Here is a 20,704-nt window from a genome sequence, read left to right as displayed (position 1 = left end):
TAAAGGCATATAAGATTAACTTTTAAATAAATAAAAATGTATCTGTTGACCAGTAGCTTTAACAAAAAACAGACACCTAAACATCTAGAATCATATGGTGAAATGATGCTGTTTTTAGCTGCCTTCCAAAGCACATTCTTTCCCATATATACGAAAACTTGCAGAGAAAAAACTTTTTCATGTAAAATAACAAAAAATGCATTATTTTAACTGACTGATTTAAATTGTCTTTTAACAATTATATTTAAAAATCCTGGCTGGCTAGTTAGCTCAGTCGGTTAGAGTGCCATAACACCACGGTCAAGGGTTCAGATCCCTGTATCGACCATTCACTAAAAAAATGAAACTAAAAATAAAAATGCTTACTTATTTTATTACCAAGAGGAAATCACTTAAATCCACCAAATGAAAAGAGAAACAGTATATTGATATAAATTATTTTTATTGCATGAAAAGTCATAACTCATGATGATAGAATAAAAATGTAGCATATAACAAAATAGTCATTGAATTGTTAAAATTTACAAAACATTCTTTAAAGTATTTTTAGATTGCTTTAAGAATACAAATTAATTTTTGAGTGGGCTATATAACACAATGATTCCATTTTATCACCTATTTAATTTCAAAATCATTTTATTTTTATTAAATGGATTCGGCAAGTACTGTACAATACAGTAAACACTGCTAAAAAACAAAAAAATAAAAACTCATATTTACTCTCAAACTAAATGAATATTAAAAAGATGGCAAAAGTATGAGGTTTAGTTTAAAAAATGAATCAATGTATATGTTACAAAAGGAACCAAGAATGTGTGTAATTTCCCCTCTAAAATCCATTTCAAAATTTATATATGGTCTTCCTGTGTTGCTTTTCCTTACACTTCAGCCACCTATCAAATTTAGGCTGTTATGAAATTTATATCTGAAGTCGAATGCTTTTTATTCACTCAGTGTGGTAGGTAGGTCCGACGTATAAACTCCAAGACACTGTACCATGCTGACTAGAGTAATAAGTGACCTGATTAATTAAAGTTTAGGAAGTTAAAAAACATGTGAATAAAATGTGATGCTCTGAAGTAAAATTTTAAAAGTAAATAATCATATTAAATTGCCTTAGGGGCCGGCCCGGTGGCGCACTGCTACAGTGCGCCACTTGGGAGTGTGGCGGTGCTCCCGCTGAGGGTTCGGATCCCACATACAGACCGGCTGCTCACTGGCTGAGCGAGGTGTGGGCGCAACACCGAGGGTTGCGATCCGTTGCCGGTCACGAAAAAAGACAAAAAGGAAAAAAAAAATTGCCTTAGATGTATATATTAAAGTTATTACCTGTATCAGATGCCAGTATATGTTGGCACCAATCTTAACAAAGTGATACAGAAGTCGTTCTGTTTATAGTATTTTCACCTTGATATAAAGGTATGCTTTCAATTAAATGCAACATTATGAATCTGTACTCAAATATATCTAAAAGTTTGCCCAAAGCCAGACAAATCCTATCGATGCCATTCTTAAGTGCAAGAGAAGTACTATCATTTTAACTTGAGAAATTAGTTTGGCATTATTTTTGATTAAAAGAATTTTGAACCACCATTTTTACTCTTATTGCTTTAGTATCCAAGCTATTTCCGAGTTGTAAAACACAAGATTTTGGACCTGAAGTAGCTTTTTCAGTCTTTTGTCTTTTAATATCAAGGCAGAGAAGAATTAGAATAACCTAAAAGAGCAATAGCTCTTTCACAGCAGCGTCTGACAAAACAAGGGAGTAACAGGGAACAACGTGACCTCTGAAAGGATCTAATCTTTACAATAAGGGTTTATTAGGACTTTTAGTAATACCTCATAGAAGATATTTTTATTAATTTAAAAAGCATTTAGGTTAAAACAGTATTTCAAGTCTCTTCCATTTATTGAGATCATCACCAAAGAAAACAAATAACAATTGAATTCTCCTTGGGTACTGCTTTCAAATCACATAATTTGGTAAAATAAAGATATGAGAATATACTATTTTAAAAAGGTATTATTTTTAAATTAGGTCAAATTAGGATGTATACTTCAAGAACAATGCTATTACAATACATACCTCAAGCCATATAAATATATCCCGTTTGTATAGTTCATGTCTGTCAAGTAAATCAACCTTATTTTCCAGACACAATTTAAACAAAGCATCTATAGAAAAGTGCACAATCAATATTATCGTAATTAAAATTCTTAAGTTTTAGAAAAAATATAAAAATAGTTAAAAATTTTGGTTACAAATTCCCAAGAGTTCCCTTTCCATGCACATGTATCTTACAAAAAATGCTTAATACATAGAAATACAGACTGTTAAACACATAGTAAAGAAAATGTGCAGAGTCCACTGGCTCTTTTTCTGAAGAGGTTTTCCTTGAGAAATATGCCCATGAGTGGGGGATGTGTAAAACCAAAGAGTTAACACTACATCTTGCTAACTTGGTCCAAATGCTCATATCATCTACTGGTCATTTTGTTTCCTTTCTTTGTTGACCAGGAAGAACACAGATAAGTAATTATCAGGGCAGTTCCCAGGCTATTAGTCTCCTCACTGACATCAATATGGTTATATTGCCCCAGTCATCAATGTCTATTGCTTTTCTTCTTTTGAAAAAGAAGGGCATCTCAGTTCACCTTTCTATATAAAGAGAGCTTGTCCATATTAGTTGGTTATGAGATCACATCATGAGCATCACTGTTAGGCCTCTGTCGCACAGCCAGGGGAGGCAGCAGCTTCCCATAGAAATCTATGGAAAGAAAGGAAACAAAAACACGAAACAGTTATGGTAAATCAATAGTTTAACACAGTTCATTATTTTCGAACCAAAACCTTTAAAAAAGTGAAACACTCTGACTTGGCAGGGGAGTTAATGGGTGGAGAAGATAGGAAAAAAAAAAAATCAAAATCCATGAAAACTTGAATAAATTCAAAACACAACCTCTACAGTAAACACCCAACTTTATATTATATATTAATCTCCACTTGACTTAATAAAAAGCTGCAACTAATGGATATATTTATTATTTTTGTTTCCAACTACACATTAACATTAAAACAGAATAAACCTCTTAAAGTTCTGATAAGTCAGTATTTGAACACTCCATGCTCTTACCCAATGGCTGTTACTTCCAGGTATTTTAGGAGAAACATTAATTAATTATTCCAATGTTTTTGTAAGATGGAGACTTTTACAATAATGCTTCAATGTAGCTTAGTGATTTGGCGCATAGTTCATACAAAAAATTCTTATATTGTCCTTTATAATAAATTTCTATTCCTTAATTATCATAAACTGGCTTATAAATTTAATGGCATATGTAAGCCTTCAGTAAGTAATTAATTTATGTTCTATTACTTTAAAATTATCCTGAAGCATAGGAATTCAGAATCACTTAAATAAATATATTAAAAACGTATTAAGAGAAAATGATTTTAAAACAATTATAAATTGAAAGCAACCACTAAGCCACAAGGATGCCTTAACAAATCTTAACATAATAGTATAACATAATTAGTTAAAGCAGGGTTAAATAATTAGTTAAATGGGTTTCAAAGCAGGACAGACCTAAGTTCTGCCACTTATTAGCTATGTGACCCTGGGGTATAGGTTCCTCATGCACAAAATGGTAATACTGATGCCCATCTTATAAGGTTATTTAGGAGAATTTAAATTGAACACTTCCTTAAAATGCTTAGCAGTGTGTCAGGCACATCGTATATGCAGTTATTATTATTGCTATAGTTAAAATAACAGAGACACTCAATTATTTTGGTAAATTTAAAGTATTCCTTTTCTAACATCTTGAATTTAAAGTTAACAAGAATTCTAACATATAAGAGAACTCACAATTAAACCAGAATTAATATATTTTCTAAAAGCCTTTACTTCTGAAATTTAAAAATACCTTTCTAAAAAGATAAATCAAATGCACATGCAAAAAAGTCTCCCTCCCAAGAAACTAGCACATTCGTGCAGTTGATTTTGTACTATTTATTTACCAGAATGCAGAATTTTTCTTATTGCCTTAGTTGTAGAAGATAAAAAAGTTAATCTTAGTGCCCCACTAAAATGACCAACTTAATTTCCAGCATACATTTTTATGAAGGACTTTATATTTTTTAGTTTGCACATTTTGCATTTTTGACTAACAGAATCTCTGATCCATTTCTCATAATGTGTAATATATAATACATAACGTACTGATAAAGTGCAGATTGAGTTAAGTCTTTTCTCTGAATGCATCCGTCTTACTGTTAAAATGAGCAAGCTATGCAGGCAATACAAGCATTAGAAAAGCAGAATCACATTGCTAGGAAAATAAATGTCTATAATCAAACTAAAAATAAGAATCTGCCTTAAATTCCCAGTCTGACTATCGCAAATTGTTTTTCAACTCAGTAAATTTGAAGTGCCAAACTAATTGCAACTGATTTTTAATTATCTAGTCTAGTTCATCATATAAGTAGATGGTTGTCCACCCACCATCAACTTTTTGTCAATATGCTTCTGGATATATAAAAGCAAAAAAATGTGTACAAAGTTAGAAAAAGAAGAGAATGCAATTATGTAATTGGTACCTATCAGGACCTCGGATGAACATCTTGTAATAAACCCTAAAAACTGTTTAATGTAAGGTTTTTGTATTAAGATTTTTAATTTATTACACCTGATTTCTTCCCCAATTAATAAAACAGAGTTTATTGTACACTTTTTTAACCGAGGTTAGATATACTTTGACTTAAAATTTATGGGAAAAAATAATAGATATTGTAAAACTTGCAAAGTTATAGTGCTTTCTCTGGGAAGCAAATAAACAATGTTCTTTCCTAACTCCCTACCATTGAATAGACTATTTCTTCTCCTTACTGACTCTTCTCATTCTTTGAAGACCCAGTTCTAATGCCAATTTTCCTAACCGCCCATGCAGTTTGTACAAAGTACTCCAATTCTACAGCATGGAACTTATTGTCATCATACATGCTATATAGTAAGATGAATTACTGTCTTCTTTACTATGAGATTAGGATCTTCACAAAGGCAGAATGAATGTCTTATTCATCTTGCTATTACTAATGTTTTAGCTGGTGTCAAATACAAAATAGTTGCTTGCTGAATGATGAGATCAGTAAGAGAAAAAATATGTGTATTAAGAGAAATTAATATTTTTCTCTATGTATGTATGTGTGTGTGTGTATATATATATATACAAATACACACATACTAACAATACCTAGTTTTTTTCTAATACACTGAATATTTAAAATGATAATGTATTCTAATGTACTCAAGTTCACTCAGAGTCATACTCACCTAATAAAATAGGGACTAACCTATTATAGTCAATAAAAACATCATGATGTAAAGTCAGTAAACCAAACAGACTATATATATGATTCCACTGGAAATACTATTTAAGTAATTCTGATAGAGTCTAAGGACAAACTTTTCTGTCTTTAGTAATTTAAGGAAAAAAATAATTTTCACTAATGATTATAAAGAAATATTTCGCTACTGACCTACAGAATTTTGAAAAAGAAAGTAAATAGCACATTTATATTTATGTAGTTTTTGAATAAAAACATTTTATATAGTTTGACATAATTTCAAATTATATGGTAATGTTTTTCTAAAGATTAAACTTCTGACTTTTTTTCTACTAAGTGAACTCTTTAGGAAACTAAGTTATAGATGAGCCATCAAGAAGGGAATTAAATGTTCCTAATGAACAAGTTTATTGAGCTAAAATTGTATATAATTGTTCTTTTATATTCTAGAAATATTTTATTGAAAAACCTAGACTGATGATTTGTAATCAGAACTTCTGCCTGTTTTGTAAGGCAGTTTTCTAGTACTCCCAATTGTTCTTTCTTTAGTTTTCATGTCCTGGAGTTCTAATGCCAAAAATTGGCTAGAATATTGCATGTTAATTTTTTTCAAAGAAATTGTTCCTTAATTCAATAAAGCCTTTGGTAACTTACTTTCTATTTAGCAGAACTTTATTTGGCTGATTTGATCTCAGATTTTACAAATTGTGTTGACCTTTACTTTATCTTAATATTCAGTAGCAGGATGTCTTATTAGGAGTAGAAAGAGAAATTATGTGGCATTACCACTGAATATATTGAGCATATATAGGATGCTGCAGATTTTTTTTTAACACTGTAAGTATAATTGTAATGTCTAATATTTAGATTGTTTTACAACCTTTCCCTTTTTCATAACTATTTGCATAAATACATCATGGATAAACACAAGCTATGATTCTTTTTATACAGATGCAAAGTGCACTTAAGAATAAAAATTAAATACAACTTTTAAACAGTATAATGAAAAAGGATGGCTGTGGATTTGAGAGTGTTCAAAAAGTAAAATATAAGCTTGTTGAAGTTATGAGGTAAAGAAAAGTGGATGTAATATGTATAGATGATATTTGAAACAGATCCTTTTGTATTACCATTATGACGTGTTTCACCAAGAGGCTCAAGTTTTGGAAGTCTAGTGATTTTGGGGGTTCCCCAGCCAACTAAAAAAGAGAAAAACAATTAAAAACATTGTTAAATGATGTCTCTTTAGGTCTGCTATAAGGATCTTTCCCTCGACAGGAAGCGTACAAAACTTTCAATGTCAATTCAAATATGAATGACACAGTACTGAACAGACATAAACCCATTTTAAATGGCTTCTATTCTAAAAAAGTAATTATAGGCTGCTAACATCTGCTTTAAGTTTTTACTCATCTTTAATTAAAAATATAAGCACCTTCACCACCATCATAAATAACCTTAGGCTACCAATCTAACCCACAGCAGAGGTTAAGTATTTTCTTATTAGATGAAATACTCGAAATGTCTTTTTAAAAAAATTCTTAAAGGAAAATGTTACTAACTAAAGCCTTGTAGCAGGGCTACGAGGACACTATAAACATATTTAGTAATCAGATATTTATTGAGCATGTACAGTAGGTAAGATACTATGCTTAGTACTAAAAAGTTGCTCACAATTATTGTGTCGTTATGTCCTAGTGCTTTACATGTATTACTACATTTGATCCTCATAACAACTTACGAAGTGGGTATGTATGTTGGAAATATATTAGAAAAATTCATATATCTTGTTTCCAAATGTTAACTTTCAGGATAAAAAGTCCAACTTTTTAAAAGCTGATATTAGCAATCTACCCATTAAACCTAAATTCCTTTTTGCAATCTAGGTACTGATATTTCATCCAGAACATGAACACATTCTAGAAAGTACTGGGTAAGGTTTTCTTAATAGTTTTATGCTTTTTTTTTTTTTACTTTTATAATTTTTTTTAAATTAAAAAAAGCATTAGATACTTTTGTTGACACAGTTTGAACAAAGTAGATAGAGTGAAGGATTCTCTCTGAAAAATTCACAAGATAATGAATATACTGAATAAAAACTACACATTTCTTTTTCCTTTTTTCTCCACTGTTTAAAGCAGTATTTCTAAGTTCAGTATCTATATCAATTTACTCACCAGGAGGAGGAGGTGGGGGTGGTGATGGACTCTTAGGAGCAGAGTCATCTGTATTAACTGGTTCGACCCGGTGACTCCTCTTCATTCTGAGTTTCTTAGTTTTCTTTTTACCATTATCTACGAGAATATAAACAAGGAACTTTACACCTTTGGGAAAAAGTGAACTTGTATAATAGAAAACAGAGTGTAACAAGGATATTGATATTATTATCATAAAAAAATTTTCTATTCAACTTTGGAAATTGTTACTAATAACCAAATGTGAACTTGCATTTATTAAGAATAAATTTTTTAAGTGATGGCCTACTGAATGAATGAATGATTAATGAGTATACTATCAGCCAAAAGCCTCTATTAAGTTCTAAGAGAGGTTTTTCAGAATACAAAAAATAGTTTATATTTCCAAAAGCAACTTTTATTTCTTCCAAATGTTATATTAAACAAATATAACTATGTAACTGCAGTTTTCCATTAAACTCAGAATGGCCTGGGGAAAGAGAAGAGGTATTGATTTTTCTCAGTGGGATCCCGATTCTAGGTAAATATAGTCCAAAAGCAATTCTTTGAAATGTGAAAAAAAAGACCCCAATCAAATCTAAACACATTACTCATTAAAAGAACCCTTAAACAAAGTATGCTCAATATAAACATATGTAACCAAAATCACATTAGTAGACATAGCATAATTAAATTTGTGTTCTTTTTAAAAAAGAGTATTTATATATTCCCACTTAGGCACTCATAAAAATTTTAAGTATATCTATGTTAATGAGTAAATTTTAACAATGTGAACAATGTAAACCAGGCATAGAAGTTAAATAACCAAATTTAGAACATCAAAATTACTGAAATATTTTAACTGATAATTCCAAACTGCTAAATTTATACATATATATGTAATACAATTTCTAAAATTGGAATTCCCTGCAACAAGAAATAGCCAACATCTTTGAAGCCTACACAGCAATAAGAAATGCAAACATACTTAGAAATAAATTATTTTTTCTACAGAAATTAGTGTCACTTGAAATATTTCACTCCAAACAGAAACATATAATTCCATACTGCTATATATAAATATGTGACACATTTTCTAAAATGGGAATTCTCTGTAACAAGAAATAGCCAATATCTTTGAAGCCTACAAAGCAATAAGAAATACAAACATACTTAGAAATTATTTTTTCTAAATAAATTAGTGTTACTTGAAATATTTCACTCCAAATAGAAACAAATCTTTCTCTTTCTACAATTAAAGCCATAAGCTTTACAGCTGGAGAATGAAAAGAGAACTCCAGAGCCATATGGCACTTTAGGATGGGCAGCCTCTCAGGGTCATGGAGGAACATAAGATGTGGAACAGATGATCTGGACTCAGGTCTCAACGTAGCCACAGACAAGACATATGATCTTAAACAAGTTACTAAACCTCTCAAGTGCTGGGTTTCCTCATTTATATACTGGGAATAATACAGATTGCTATGTTAAATAATATAATGCTGTGTTGTAAAATATAATGCACCTGAAGGCATCTTTTAAAGTGTAAAATATAATGTTAGTTATTATTATAGATAAATGATTTACGATGTCAGATGTCCCTATACTATATTTTCTTTCTTTTTTTTTTTTTAATTTTGGTGGCTGGCTGGTATGGGGATTGGGATCCAAACACTTGACCTTACCCTCCCAAGTGAGCTAACCAGTTAGCTAGCCCTATGCTATATTTTCAAATTATTTGTCAAATCATTTTGTTCTTTAACAATGTACTAGTGTTAGAGTCCTTTTAAAAAACTGAGAAACCACTGTAATAAGTCTACCTTCTGTCAGAAGAGCTATATGGAGTACATCCCAACTAACAAAAGGTATAACTTTCAAAACTAATATTTTTCATCCATCAAAATACACATTAGTTAATGTGCATCTCAGGGATTGAGATCTTATTTTCACAAACCCTGTTTATACTGCAAAAAGTTCTTATATACAATGGAGCCACATAGTTAACTAGGAATGGCAAGGAAGTAACCACTATGGTCATCTCCCTTGTGGCAGGCACTGTGCTAGGAACACTGTTAGAGTTATTACATAAGCAACCCCAAAGGCCCTGTAAATAAAGATGATGCTTATCTCCATTTTAGAGATAAAGAAACTAAGACTGAAAAAGGTTATGTAACAACATATACCTAGTAGATGGGAGAGTCAGGATTCTATCTCAGGATGTCTGATTTCAAACACAGACTCTTTCTATACCAAAAGACATGAATTTCTGTTAAATCGCATAACCGGCTTTTTTTCAAAAAAAGCAATTATCAGTTGAAGATTTTGTGTTACATTAAAATAAGAAAAAATACCTATTTGACAAGGCTTTTTAAAAATGTTCTTCTGGGCCGGCCCGGTGGCGCACTGCTACAGTGCACCGCTTGGGAGCGCGGTGGCGCTCCCGCTGAGGGTTCGGATCCCACATACAGACCGGCCGCTCACTGGCTGAGTGAGGTGCGGGCGCAACACCGAGGGTTGCGATCCCGTTGCCGGTCCCGGTCCGGTACGGGCGCGACACTGAGGGTTGCAATCTGGTGCCGGTCACGAAAAAAGACAAAAAAAGGAAAAAATAAATAAATAAATAAATAAATAAAAGTGTTCTTCTGATTATGTTTTATCCTATGGAAATAGCCTGTCAATAAAGGAAATGATGTTGATTGTACCATTGTGAAGCTTAAAAAACAAACACAAAAAGAGCCTTAAAGACGTTAAATATTTTTGAGGGATTCCTGGGGTTATGCTGTATTTCAAATTTCTGAAAACAAAATTGGAAATTGAATTTTCTTTTTTTTTTGACCAGTAAGGGGATCGCAACCCATGGTATGGTGTTGTCAGCACCACGCTCAACCAGTGAGCACACTGGCCATCCCTATAGAGGATCCGAACCCGAGGCCTCAGCGCTACCAGCGCCGCACTCTCCCGAGTGACCCACAGGGCTGGCCCGGAAATTGAATTTTCTGCTGAAATACTTATAAATTACAAAAGACCACATTTTAAGCCATCTTGGAAAGAAACAGGTTAGAGCAAATTGGCTGAGGAGTATAACTAAGGACCTTGAGAAAGAAAATCATGATAAACACTGCATCTGGAGACAAAAAATATAATAGTACATTTTTTTGTGTGTGAAAATAAACATGATAAATGAAATGAAGTTTTATTTATATATGTGAAATTTATTTGAAATAACCCAATTTATCACCTGATTCCAACGATTGCTGGTCTGTCTCATCTTCATTCTCCAACTGCTGTGTTAATGCCTCCTTATAATTTTCTACTACTTCAAATTCATTGTTTCTTTGACTACTGTCACTAATCTGACCCTGTGTCACCATTTGGTCATGCTCCATTTTATGTTTAAGGGGACAGCCATCACCATCCTTTTCCATATTTTCCTTCTTTTTCTCTTTTTCAAATCTTTTTTCATTCTAACAAAAAATAAAACATATTTTGTTTATTATAATGGTTATACCTAAGATAGTTTTAAGGGAGAGATCAAATAATGTAAGAGTATTCTTTAACTTCAAGGCACTGTGAGATTTCTATTAAAAAATTATTTGTTGAATATATCATTAAAACATGCTAACTGACAAACATTCAATAAACAAAGTATAAAGAAAGAAAACAAATGTTACTGGTAATTCCACAATCTATAGATGACCACAATTCAGTGTATAATCACTAACAGGTACTTTAATCTACCTACCCCTACACACACAGACATACACCACCCAGAAACATACATAAATGTGCAATTGTCTCTCTTTCCATACATATTTCTGTTCTTGTTATTTTAAGAAAAAAGTTTTTATTTAAAAATATATATTTCTTTACATATCAATTAATACATGAGGTATTTAGAATAGTGCCTTACATATAGTAAATGTTATATAAGTGTTAGCTATTATTATTTTCATCAATTACATTATCATTTTGAATGGTGGTATCATGACTTATTTTACCAAATACTATCAATGGACAAAGAAGTTGTTTCCAGTTTTTCACTTATAACAAATACAATCATCCTATTAGTTTTTTAGATTAAATTCCTAACAGAACTGTTGGATCAGTAGTAGTCACACTTTATACTATGGCATAATTCACAAACTTCCCTACAGAAAAATTGAATCAATTTACAACCCCGGCAAAGGGTTGGGAGAATGGTATTTCTCTGCATCTTCATCAACGCTGCATATCATTATCAATTCTTTATATCCCTGCCAAACTAATAAAGAACTAGTTTTACCTTAGTGCTATTTTAAGTGGATTTGAGTTTGATTTAATTAATTTTTTTTTTACTACTAGTGAAAATGAACTATTAAATACCCTTATTGCCATTTTTATTTTTTCTTTAGGGAACTGCCTGTGGTAACCCAATACATGCTTTCCTATTAGATACCTATTTTTTCATAATAATTAGCAAGGGTTCTTTTTTTGTCCTATGTGTCACTAAGACTAGCCACACAGCCACATAGAACCCTGTGTCCTCTGTGTTCCATTTGTCCCTAGGGTTTGTTTTGTTTGTTTTCATTTCTGCCTTTTAACTTTGTAGAACAGCTCTTTTAAAGTTGAATACAATAAGATCTATTTGTTTTTCACTTTTTGATTTGTGGCTTTGAAAGTTTTTCGTCCTCCAAGCATATATAAATATTTAACTATATTATCTACTCTTATTTTTAAGGTTTCATTTTTTAAATAGATTACTGTCTTTGATATTTCTGGAATTTAATTTGATATACAGAGTTCGATCACTTTGTTTTTTTTCCAAATGGTTGTCCAGTTGTTCTAATATTCTGTTCTCTCAGGTTTGAAACATTAAACGCTCGTATATAATTAGGTTTATTACTGTTTGTTCTATTGATCTGTCAGTCCTGGAACCAATATCTCACAATACCTCACCATTTTTATTATCTGTGATAAAATCGAAAGAACGTTAGGTGCTTCTGTACAATGCACACATATTAAAGAAGTTTTAAGGAAATAAAAAAAGAAAATTAGTGTGGTAAAAAGGAGACTATATGTAATGTGTTTTCATTTTTTTACTGACCATCTTTCTAAAATTGTTGTAGTTTAAAAGCATAATAACTGTACTTTCCCTATCCACTATTTAATTTAGAAACTTTCAATATATGGTATACTATACTGTATACAAGTGTAGTTCACTCCTTTATAATGTAAAAACTACAATGCCGGAAGAAGTATTAGTACCTTCTGAGTAATTTATACACATGGTACTATAAAATAATTGGTCATTATTTATAGGGTAAGCTTTATTACATATGTAGGGTAAATTATGCTTCAAAGTGAAAAGTAAAACTTGATTTCCTTCTTCTCTACCAGTATTTTTAAAAGAAAATAAAATGAAACTTGACAGATATAATATTTGATAGTATGGAGACAAAACAATAGTTCACGTTATTAAGATGGCTTACTGTATTTAGGAAAGCACATATTTCAGGTAACGCAATGGGGTTAGTAAAAGACTTAATACAATTAACTCCCTACTAGCACAGCAACTTAAGACCAAAAATCTCATATTACCAGTTATTTTGGAAAATAAAGCAAAATCAAAACTATCCAATCATCTTCTTACCTGTGGAGCTGCCTCCCTCCTCAGCAGCAGCCCCAAGGAAGAAAAAAATCATCCACCTTTCCAGATAAGCACCTGTGTGGAAGGAGGCAGTGACAGGGGAAGAGGAATGGCGAATGCACAGACGGGACCAGAAAGCCAGCCTCCACAGCAAGCTCCGAGCAATGGAGGAGGAAGCACTGGAGGCATGGCTGCAAGGCAATTAAAGCAGAGCCAATGCAAACTCTGGACACTAGAAAATGAAGACAGACACAGACACAGACACAGACACACACACACACACACACACACACACACAAAACCCCTTAACTTCCTCATAATTTAAATCTACAATCTAATGTTGGTAAAATTTCTGACAATTAAAATAAATGGTTTTCAATATAGGACAATTTACCGAAGTTCTGAACATTCTTAAGTATCCTGGGAAAATAGAAAACTATGTATACTCTAATGCTTATAAGCATCTAAATATTATTGTAAAGGGACAGTAACAGCAATACAGGGACACAGACAATGTAAATAAGAGGACATATATTACTACCATATGCAATAAATGACAAAAAAGAGATTTATCAAAACAGTAGCCATAAAAATCACCACATTCAGCCTTTCTTTTCATTCTCATTTAATTATGAAGTCAGACTTTCCTTTTAACACTACATTAAAAGGTAAATTTGAAGAAGAAAAAGCATTAAACCTTTAATTAATTCCTAACCTTTAATTTCTTTTAGAAATAATCTCTTTGGAAAAACACTTCTTTCTATCTCCCAGCCTCCTTTCCCAACTTCCAACTTTAAAACTTAAGATAAAAAATTACATTTGCCACCATTCATACCTCAATGATTACAGATGCTATCGGCTGGAAAGGATTAGCAGGAATTGGTTCTGGGTCCAACTCAGCCAAACCACTGCTTCCATCACGTTCATCCTGTTCTTGTTCTCTTTTGTTTGAGGAAAAAAAAAAAAAAATTGGAATTTCTTTTGAGAAAATGTTAAGCTATGCACAAGAAAATTTGCAATAGGTTTAAGGATATTAAATTTAGTAAATTTAAATCTGCACATGACTTTTAATTATTGAGAGAATTTTAGAAGTCCTTACACAGGTAATAGGCCTCTACTCCCATGAAAAGATTAATCATTTGATTTTCAAAGAATGAAATACTGATAAAAATGACATTTCCTATGACTGACTGCTTAATGTCAGCGGTGCAAACTAATAATTTTTCCATGTGCCAAAGGTGAGTATTTATCAATTTATTAACTGCACTGCAAAATCAATGCTGTTGTCTTCACTGGTGTTAACAGATAAATAAGTACACTTTTTAATGCTCTTCTTAAGGGTTATGTCTTTGATTATAAAATACAGCTAAGGGGCCGGCCCGGTGGCGCACTAGGTAGAGGGCGGCGCTTGGGAGCACAGCGGCGCTCCCGCCGAGGGTTCAGATCCCATATAGAGACCGGTCCGCTCACTGGTTGAGCGCGGTGCAGGCGCGACACCAAGGGTTGCGATCCCGTTGCTGAGGGATGCGATCCCGTTACCAGTCACGAAATTTTAAAAAAAGACAATAAAATAAATAAATAAATAAATAAAATAAAATACAGTTAGGAAAACATTCCTTTAACTCAATCTATGTTTTTGTTTATGTACAAACATGTTACTTGTTTATTATTAAAAAAATGCAGGACATCTGCTTTTTTAATATAGATTAATTCTATAGAAGTATATGTCAAAGTAGTAATAGAAAAAAATATATCTTATCAAATTGTATATCATATTTAAACAACTAGATAACAACTGCTTCGTATAACATAGTATGAGGCTATAAAAGTAAGTTAGCATACGTCATTCAGATTAAATATTTTCATATTAGTTACCACTGAAACATTTACTATCTCTGTGATTTGTAGTTAATGTTGACCGTACATGGAGTAGTAAGTTACTAAAACAAGTAGCCAGACAGAAAAATGAGAAGAATGAGTCTTCAACTAGACTATAAGTACAGTACAGCAATGTCAATGTTCATTACTATGACATTTATTAACTGTGTTCTATGATGGAAATATATATCCTTTCATTCTGATTCTAGGAAGCCAAGATTCGGAGATCTGCAATTTACTATCTCTGTGACACTGGACCTGAATCTTTGAGCTTCAACTTTCCCACAATGTGAATAAAAATACCCACCTCATAGGGCTGTTTGGTTTTTAAAAAAAATTTTTTTTTCTTCATTTTCATAGGGCTGTTTTAAGATCAGATAAAATAATATATGTGAGAACACTCTGTAAATGGAAATATTTATTATTATGACTGTTACTCACTTATTAGTAAGCAATTTCAAGCATATAGTATTAAAATACTATTTTCACACTGCATGTTTTACTGTTTTTCAAAAACACTACAAATGATTATCTGAATCAATCAGATTGGATTTAGTGAAGGAAAAAGGTTGGTTTTAATCACTCCTCTCTAACTGCCAATTTACTTTTAATAATGGAGTCTCAGCTCAACAATGTAGGTCTCAGACCACAACTGGTATGGCTAAGAAGAAAGGAGGAAAGGGGAATGAGCATTGGAAAAACCTCCCATAACGTAATCTAGAATATCATTACAGAAAAGGTGAAAACTTTTTTTTTTTTTGTGACCGGTAAGGGGATTGCAACCCTTGGCATGGCGTCGCCCACACCGCGCTCAGCCAGTGAGCGCACTGGCCATTCCTGTATAGGATCTGAACCCGCGGCGGGAGCATCGCTGCGCTCCCAGCGCCGCACTCTCCCGAGTGCGCCATGGGGTCGGCCTGAAAACTTTTTTAAAATGACTAACATTAGATTTTCTTAATACAACTCAATTTTTTTGCTGTTGCTTTTGTTTTTGTTTTTTTATAGGAGTAAAAGCAAAGGAGTTGCCAGGAATGCGTAGCCATATATTTTATTTTTATAAATATATAAAAAGAATACTTAGATGAATGATTGGTTATGCTGAGCTTTATATCACACAAATAAATGCTAGGATAGAAAACCAAAGATTCTCGCAGGTACTAAAATCTCATATTGGCAGCTACTAAAACCACTCACCCTATTCTTTCTTTGATATCAAGAGAGACCTAGATGAAAGACATGCTCATATTACTGAGCATGAGGGGGTAAAGAGTTATCTTTATAAATATTTTTTTTTAAGTTCTATATCTGAATTAAATGAAAGATACCAGTTATCCAAGGATTTCCTCAACAATGTAAGGGAGCACCTCACAAAGGTATCACCAAGGGTGGTGGGTCCTTGCCTACTGGGCTGCAACTATGTTAAACAACATGAAAGGCCAATATTACTTAGGTAGGTAAAAGGCAACTTTGGATCTTACAGGAGCTCACTTAAAAATCCTTTTCATTTCTTCCCCTCTTCTCCTTTCCCCTACCATGTAACAATCTAGTAAAGAAAGAAAGAGAAATCTGGGATTAAGTATTAAATTCAACTTCTACTCAAATCTTAGCCCTTTCTTGCACCATTATTATAAATGATTCTATGGTAGAATTTATGCAATCATTTCTTTAAAAATACAGAGTTTGGGGGCTGGCCTGTTAGCTCACTTGGGAGAGAGTGGTGCTGGTAACACCAAGGTCAAGTGTTCATATCCTGGTACCAGCCAGCCACAAAAAAAATTAAAAAATTAAAAAATACAGAATTTGGTAAATTTAAATATTTCCTTTCAGACAGCATTTTAAAAATGCTAATTAACCCTCTCACAGCTCACCTTTTATCTTTGTTGAAATGGGTTTCTCAATCTCAATACTATTGACATATTGGGCCTGATAATTCCTTGTTGTGGGAGACTGTCCTGTGCATCACATGTGGAGCAGCATCCCTGGCCTCTACCAACTAGATGCCAGTTGCATCCCATCCCTCCCTCAAGCTACGACAACTGTCTCCAGACATTGCCAAATGTTCCCTGAGAGGCAAAATTGCCCTGCACAGTGAGAACCACTGCACTAAATGTAATCATAAGAAATAAAAGATAAAATTTTAAAACTCTGGGAAATAATGACATTAGAAATAAATTTAACTATTATAACACCACCAGAAAAATTAGAAATCTACCACCCACACTTGTGTGATTCATAGGAATAGAAAATTCACTTACTATCTTCCTTCATAGAGAAAGAGGAAACTGAATAGACAAAACTAATAAATCATTTATAAAATTGTCATGTTTCTTAAACTTCAAATGCACTGTGGTATAAAATTAATCTACTTGCCTTTCTTCTCGTAATTTTCTCACTCGTTCAGCCCTCTCTCTTTTCTCTTGTTCTTCAAGAGCGCGTTGTTCTGTTGTGTCTTTTTGGATGCGTTCATTTAAGGCATCAAAGTCTCTTGCAATGATATTTAGCAGCCAATAAAGGCCTTTTTTAATAGACTTGTCCATTTTCTTCCCATATCCCAAGACTGCTGAACAAGGTTCCTAAAATAAAAATTTATTTGACTCAAAGATTAAAACTTAAAGTTCTCCACACAAATCTATTCATAAACCATTAAGTATAATTACTGCCAAATCAAAATTAAGCCATTTAAATTAATATGAAGTATCCTCTTATTTAACTTAAAAAACACAACTCTGCAATAATCACTAACATTACCTAGGAGTTGAAATATTTCACAGAGAATATCTATGAGCCGTAAGAGACATTATGACATAAGAAGTTGACAGTGGCAGTTATAATTTTAAACAAGCTTATTGGAAGACAAAATTGAAATGCCATAAGAAAAATACCCCTACTTATTAGAAATACTGAGAACTTAACAGCAGTAAACATCCATAAGACAGCCTAATGATCATTTTATGAAACTGGAAAAAATTATTAAACCCCTGTCCATCTTCCTTAGGATTATGTGACAACTCTCTTAATATGATTTTTTCAAAATTCATTATAAATCTCTCATATGTTTAAATTTTGTATTCATACTTTTTCTTTCCCATTTTAAAAAAATTCATAGCATGACGTGTTGGTATAGCTTACAGGTCTTATCAGCAATATCTTAAACAAAAAGCAAATGTGAAAATCTTCAAAATCATGAAGGATAGTTTAAGGAAGTCAGTAACAAACAGAAAATAAATATTGTGGTATTAAGTAATATCAACAGAACAGTGAGAATGTGATTTCATGGGTTAAAAAAAAATCTCTTAAGACTGCTTCCTAATTGCTATCACCTTTATGAAAACTAGGTTATAGTTGAACATATTTCAAAGAAAATGAAATAAACTTTTTTTCATTTTTTCAGGGGAAAAAAAAACTTACTATCTGACATAGGCACTTGTGCTCATTGACCAATTTTTCCAGAGACAGACATTCAATCACCTCAGCTTCTCTTAAAGCCCCTTCCTTATCTTGTTTATTTGCCAACCTAGAGAGACAAATGGAGTAATTTTATAGCAAATACATAATCTTGATGGCAACTTAAAAATATTTTGACTATGTTCTTCCATTCCAAAGTTTTAAGTCTACTGATTACAGAGCGTACTGGTTTTAGAAAGCATTGTAGTGTCAATTTCATCACTTTTCCTTTATTATTGCTAAAATAAAGTCTGTTAAAACTGCCCTATAAAAAGGGAAATCAGGTAAAGAGAACTGTCAAGAAAACATAAGCAACAGATCAAAAGGCCAACAAAAAAGCTACAAACAGAAAAAGTGGACTACTTTCTACAGCCTACAGGCATAAGTTATGTCCTTATCTTCTTAAAATATAAACTGTATCATGTTTTAAATGTCCAAATATTAATTCTAAGCTTGTAATATTTGAGCTTATCTACATTTCTAGTGTTTGAATATGGTCATGTAAATGGGCAATTTACTGAAAATTCAGGACACTTATAATTTACCTGGCACAGCAAAAAACAAAAAATTATACTCAATTAGGGACAAACTGGGGAACAACAAAATGAAAACCAATGTAAGTTCTAAAGAAAAATGGGAATTACTACAAAATACCATTATTTGCCTACCAGATGGCAGAGGTCAAAAAGTTTAATAACACAGTGTCTTGGTTAGGGATGACAGATTGTTTAGGCAAAGATATTTTTAAAAAATAGACAGAATAATAAATCAAATGAACCCCTATAACCTATCATGGGTGTCTTTCTTGCTCATTTACATACATTCCACTTTTTCCCCCAGTCACATCACTTCTCCCAAAACCAAAATACCCCTATCACACCTAACAGAATTAACATTAGGTCTTTAATATTACTCAGTTCACTCAATATTTCCCAAATATCATTTTACAAATGTTATGTTCAAATTCAGATCCAAACAGATACACATTACAATTTATCACTCTTAAGTCTTTTTTGAATCTATATACCTGCCCTCTACCACTCCCAATATCACCTCTTTTCCTCCCATGACATTTATTTGTAGAATAAAAACAAGTCATTTTTCTTTAGAATTCCCCATGTTTGGGATTTGGCTGATATCTCCATCATAAGCTCTTTTAACATACATACTCTGTATTTTCTAGATCTGGTAGTTAGATGTAGAGCCTGGATGAGTTTCAGATTGAAATTCTTTGGCAAGCATATTTCATAGGTGGTTCAGGTACTTAGGAGACATACAAAATCACTTTTATATAGTATCATATTTTAGTGATATTAAAATTGTTAATTGGGAGTCAGGTGATCCATCCAAAATAAAGTTCCTTATTAACTTTTCACCTAATGATTTTAGCATCCATTGACAACCTTTGTTTAATTCCATTATTTTATAAGAGTTTATGAAATAGTGACTTTTCTAGTTCTGAATTCCTTCTGCACTTACTAGCAGGGTTTTTGCTAAAAAAAAAAAAGAAAAAGTAAAAAGAAAAAAAGCTTTCATCAACTGCTTAGTGTCTCAAATACAATTCATAGAAAAAAAATCAAGATAAATATTTGATCCTTTGTCTTTATTTCCTAATTTTCATAGTAATGAATTGGTGCCCTAGCAACCTCCAAAGGTGATCAAGTTGCTTTGTTTCTTTGTTTTGTCTTCTCTGGAGGACATCATTACGAACTCATGGACTTTTAACACATATTTGACATCTTTCAATTTATTGCAATTATTGTTCTTTTTGAGGCTTAAAGTTACCCATTTTTTGGTAAGTGGGAGTCCCCTTCAGGTGGGTGCTTGAGTCCTTTTGGTACAACACCAAAAGTCTTTGATAGCTTCTTTGCTTAGTATTACGAACAATGTCCCAGACTTGGAATCATCCATTTCCCTAAGGAGCCCCGGTGCTTTCAGTGTGAAATGGTATTTTAAAGACCACTGTAGAGATTTTCATTAGTATTGATTTGTCACCGTATCTAGACCCTTTCAATGCACAAAGCTAGAAAATGCAGATTTTGAGGGAGAAACAAACTAAATCATGAGTTCCTATTGAATTTTTCATTTCAAATCAAATATTAACAAGTTTCTACTTATCTTCTTAGACCTCATTTGTATCTCTTTTTACTTATGCTGAAAACCACAGTCCTAGTGACATTGATATTAACTATTTGCTTTATCTTACTATACGAAGGTATTTCAAAAAATTCATGG

At 32.3% G+C, this 20,704-nt stretch overlaps 1 protein-coding gene across 1 annotated transcript in view; it reads right to left on the bottom strand.

Annotated features, from left to right (window-relative positions):
* Positions 1-1,662: 1,662 nt before the first annotated feature.
* Positions 1,663-20,704, bottom strand: part of ARL13B (ADP-ribosylation factor-like 13B) — a 62,511-nt gene continuing 43,469 nt past the window's right edge. Inside the window, exons 4-10 of the mRNA XM_008569156.1 lie at positions 18,434-18,539; positions 17,396-17,598; positions 13,983-14,088; positions 10,760-10,985; positions 7,525-7,641; positions 6,478-6,546; positions 1,663-2,768 (exon numbers count right to left, since the gene is read on the bottom strand). Of these exons, the coding sequence (XP_008567378.1) occupies positions 2,692-2,768; positions 6,478-6,546; positions 7,525-7,641; positions 10,760-10,985; positions 13,983-14,088; positions 17,396-17,598; positions 18,434-18,539 (904 nt within the window). The 3' untranslated portion in view covers positions 1,663-2,691. The remainder of the gene's footprint in view (positions 2,769-6,477; positions 6,547-7,524; positions 7,642-10,759; positions 10,986-13,982; positions 14,089-17,395; positions 17,599-18,433; positions 18,540-20,704) is intronic.

This window comes from Galeopterus variegatus, unplaced genomic scaffold, assembly GCF_000696425.1.
Source record: "Galeopterus variegatus unplaced genomic scaffold, G_variegatus-3.0.2 Scaffold470, whole genome shotgun sequence".
Lineage (NCBI taxonomy): Eukaryota > Metazoa > Chordata > Mammalia > Dermoptera > Cynocephalidae > Galeopterus > Galeopterus variegatus.
This window is presented reverse-complemented; position numbering and strand designations above follow the sequence as displayed.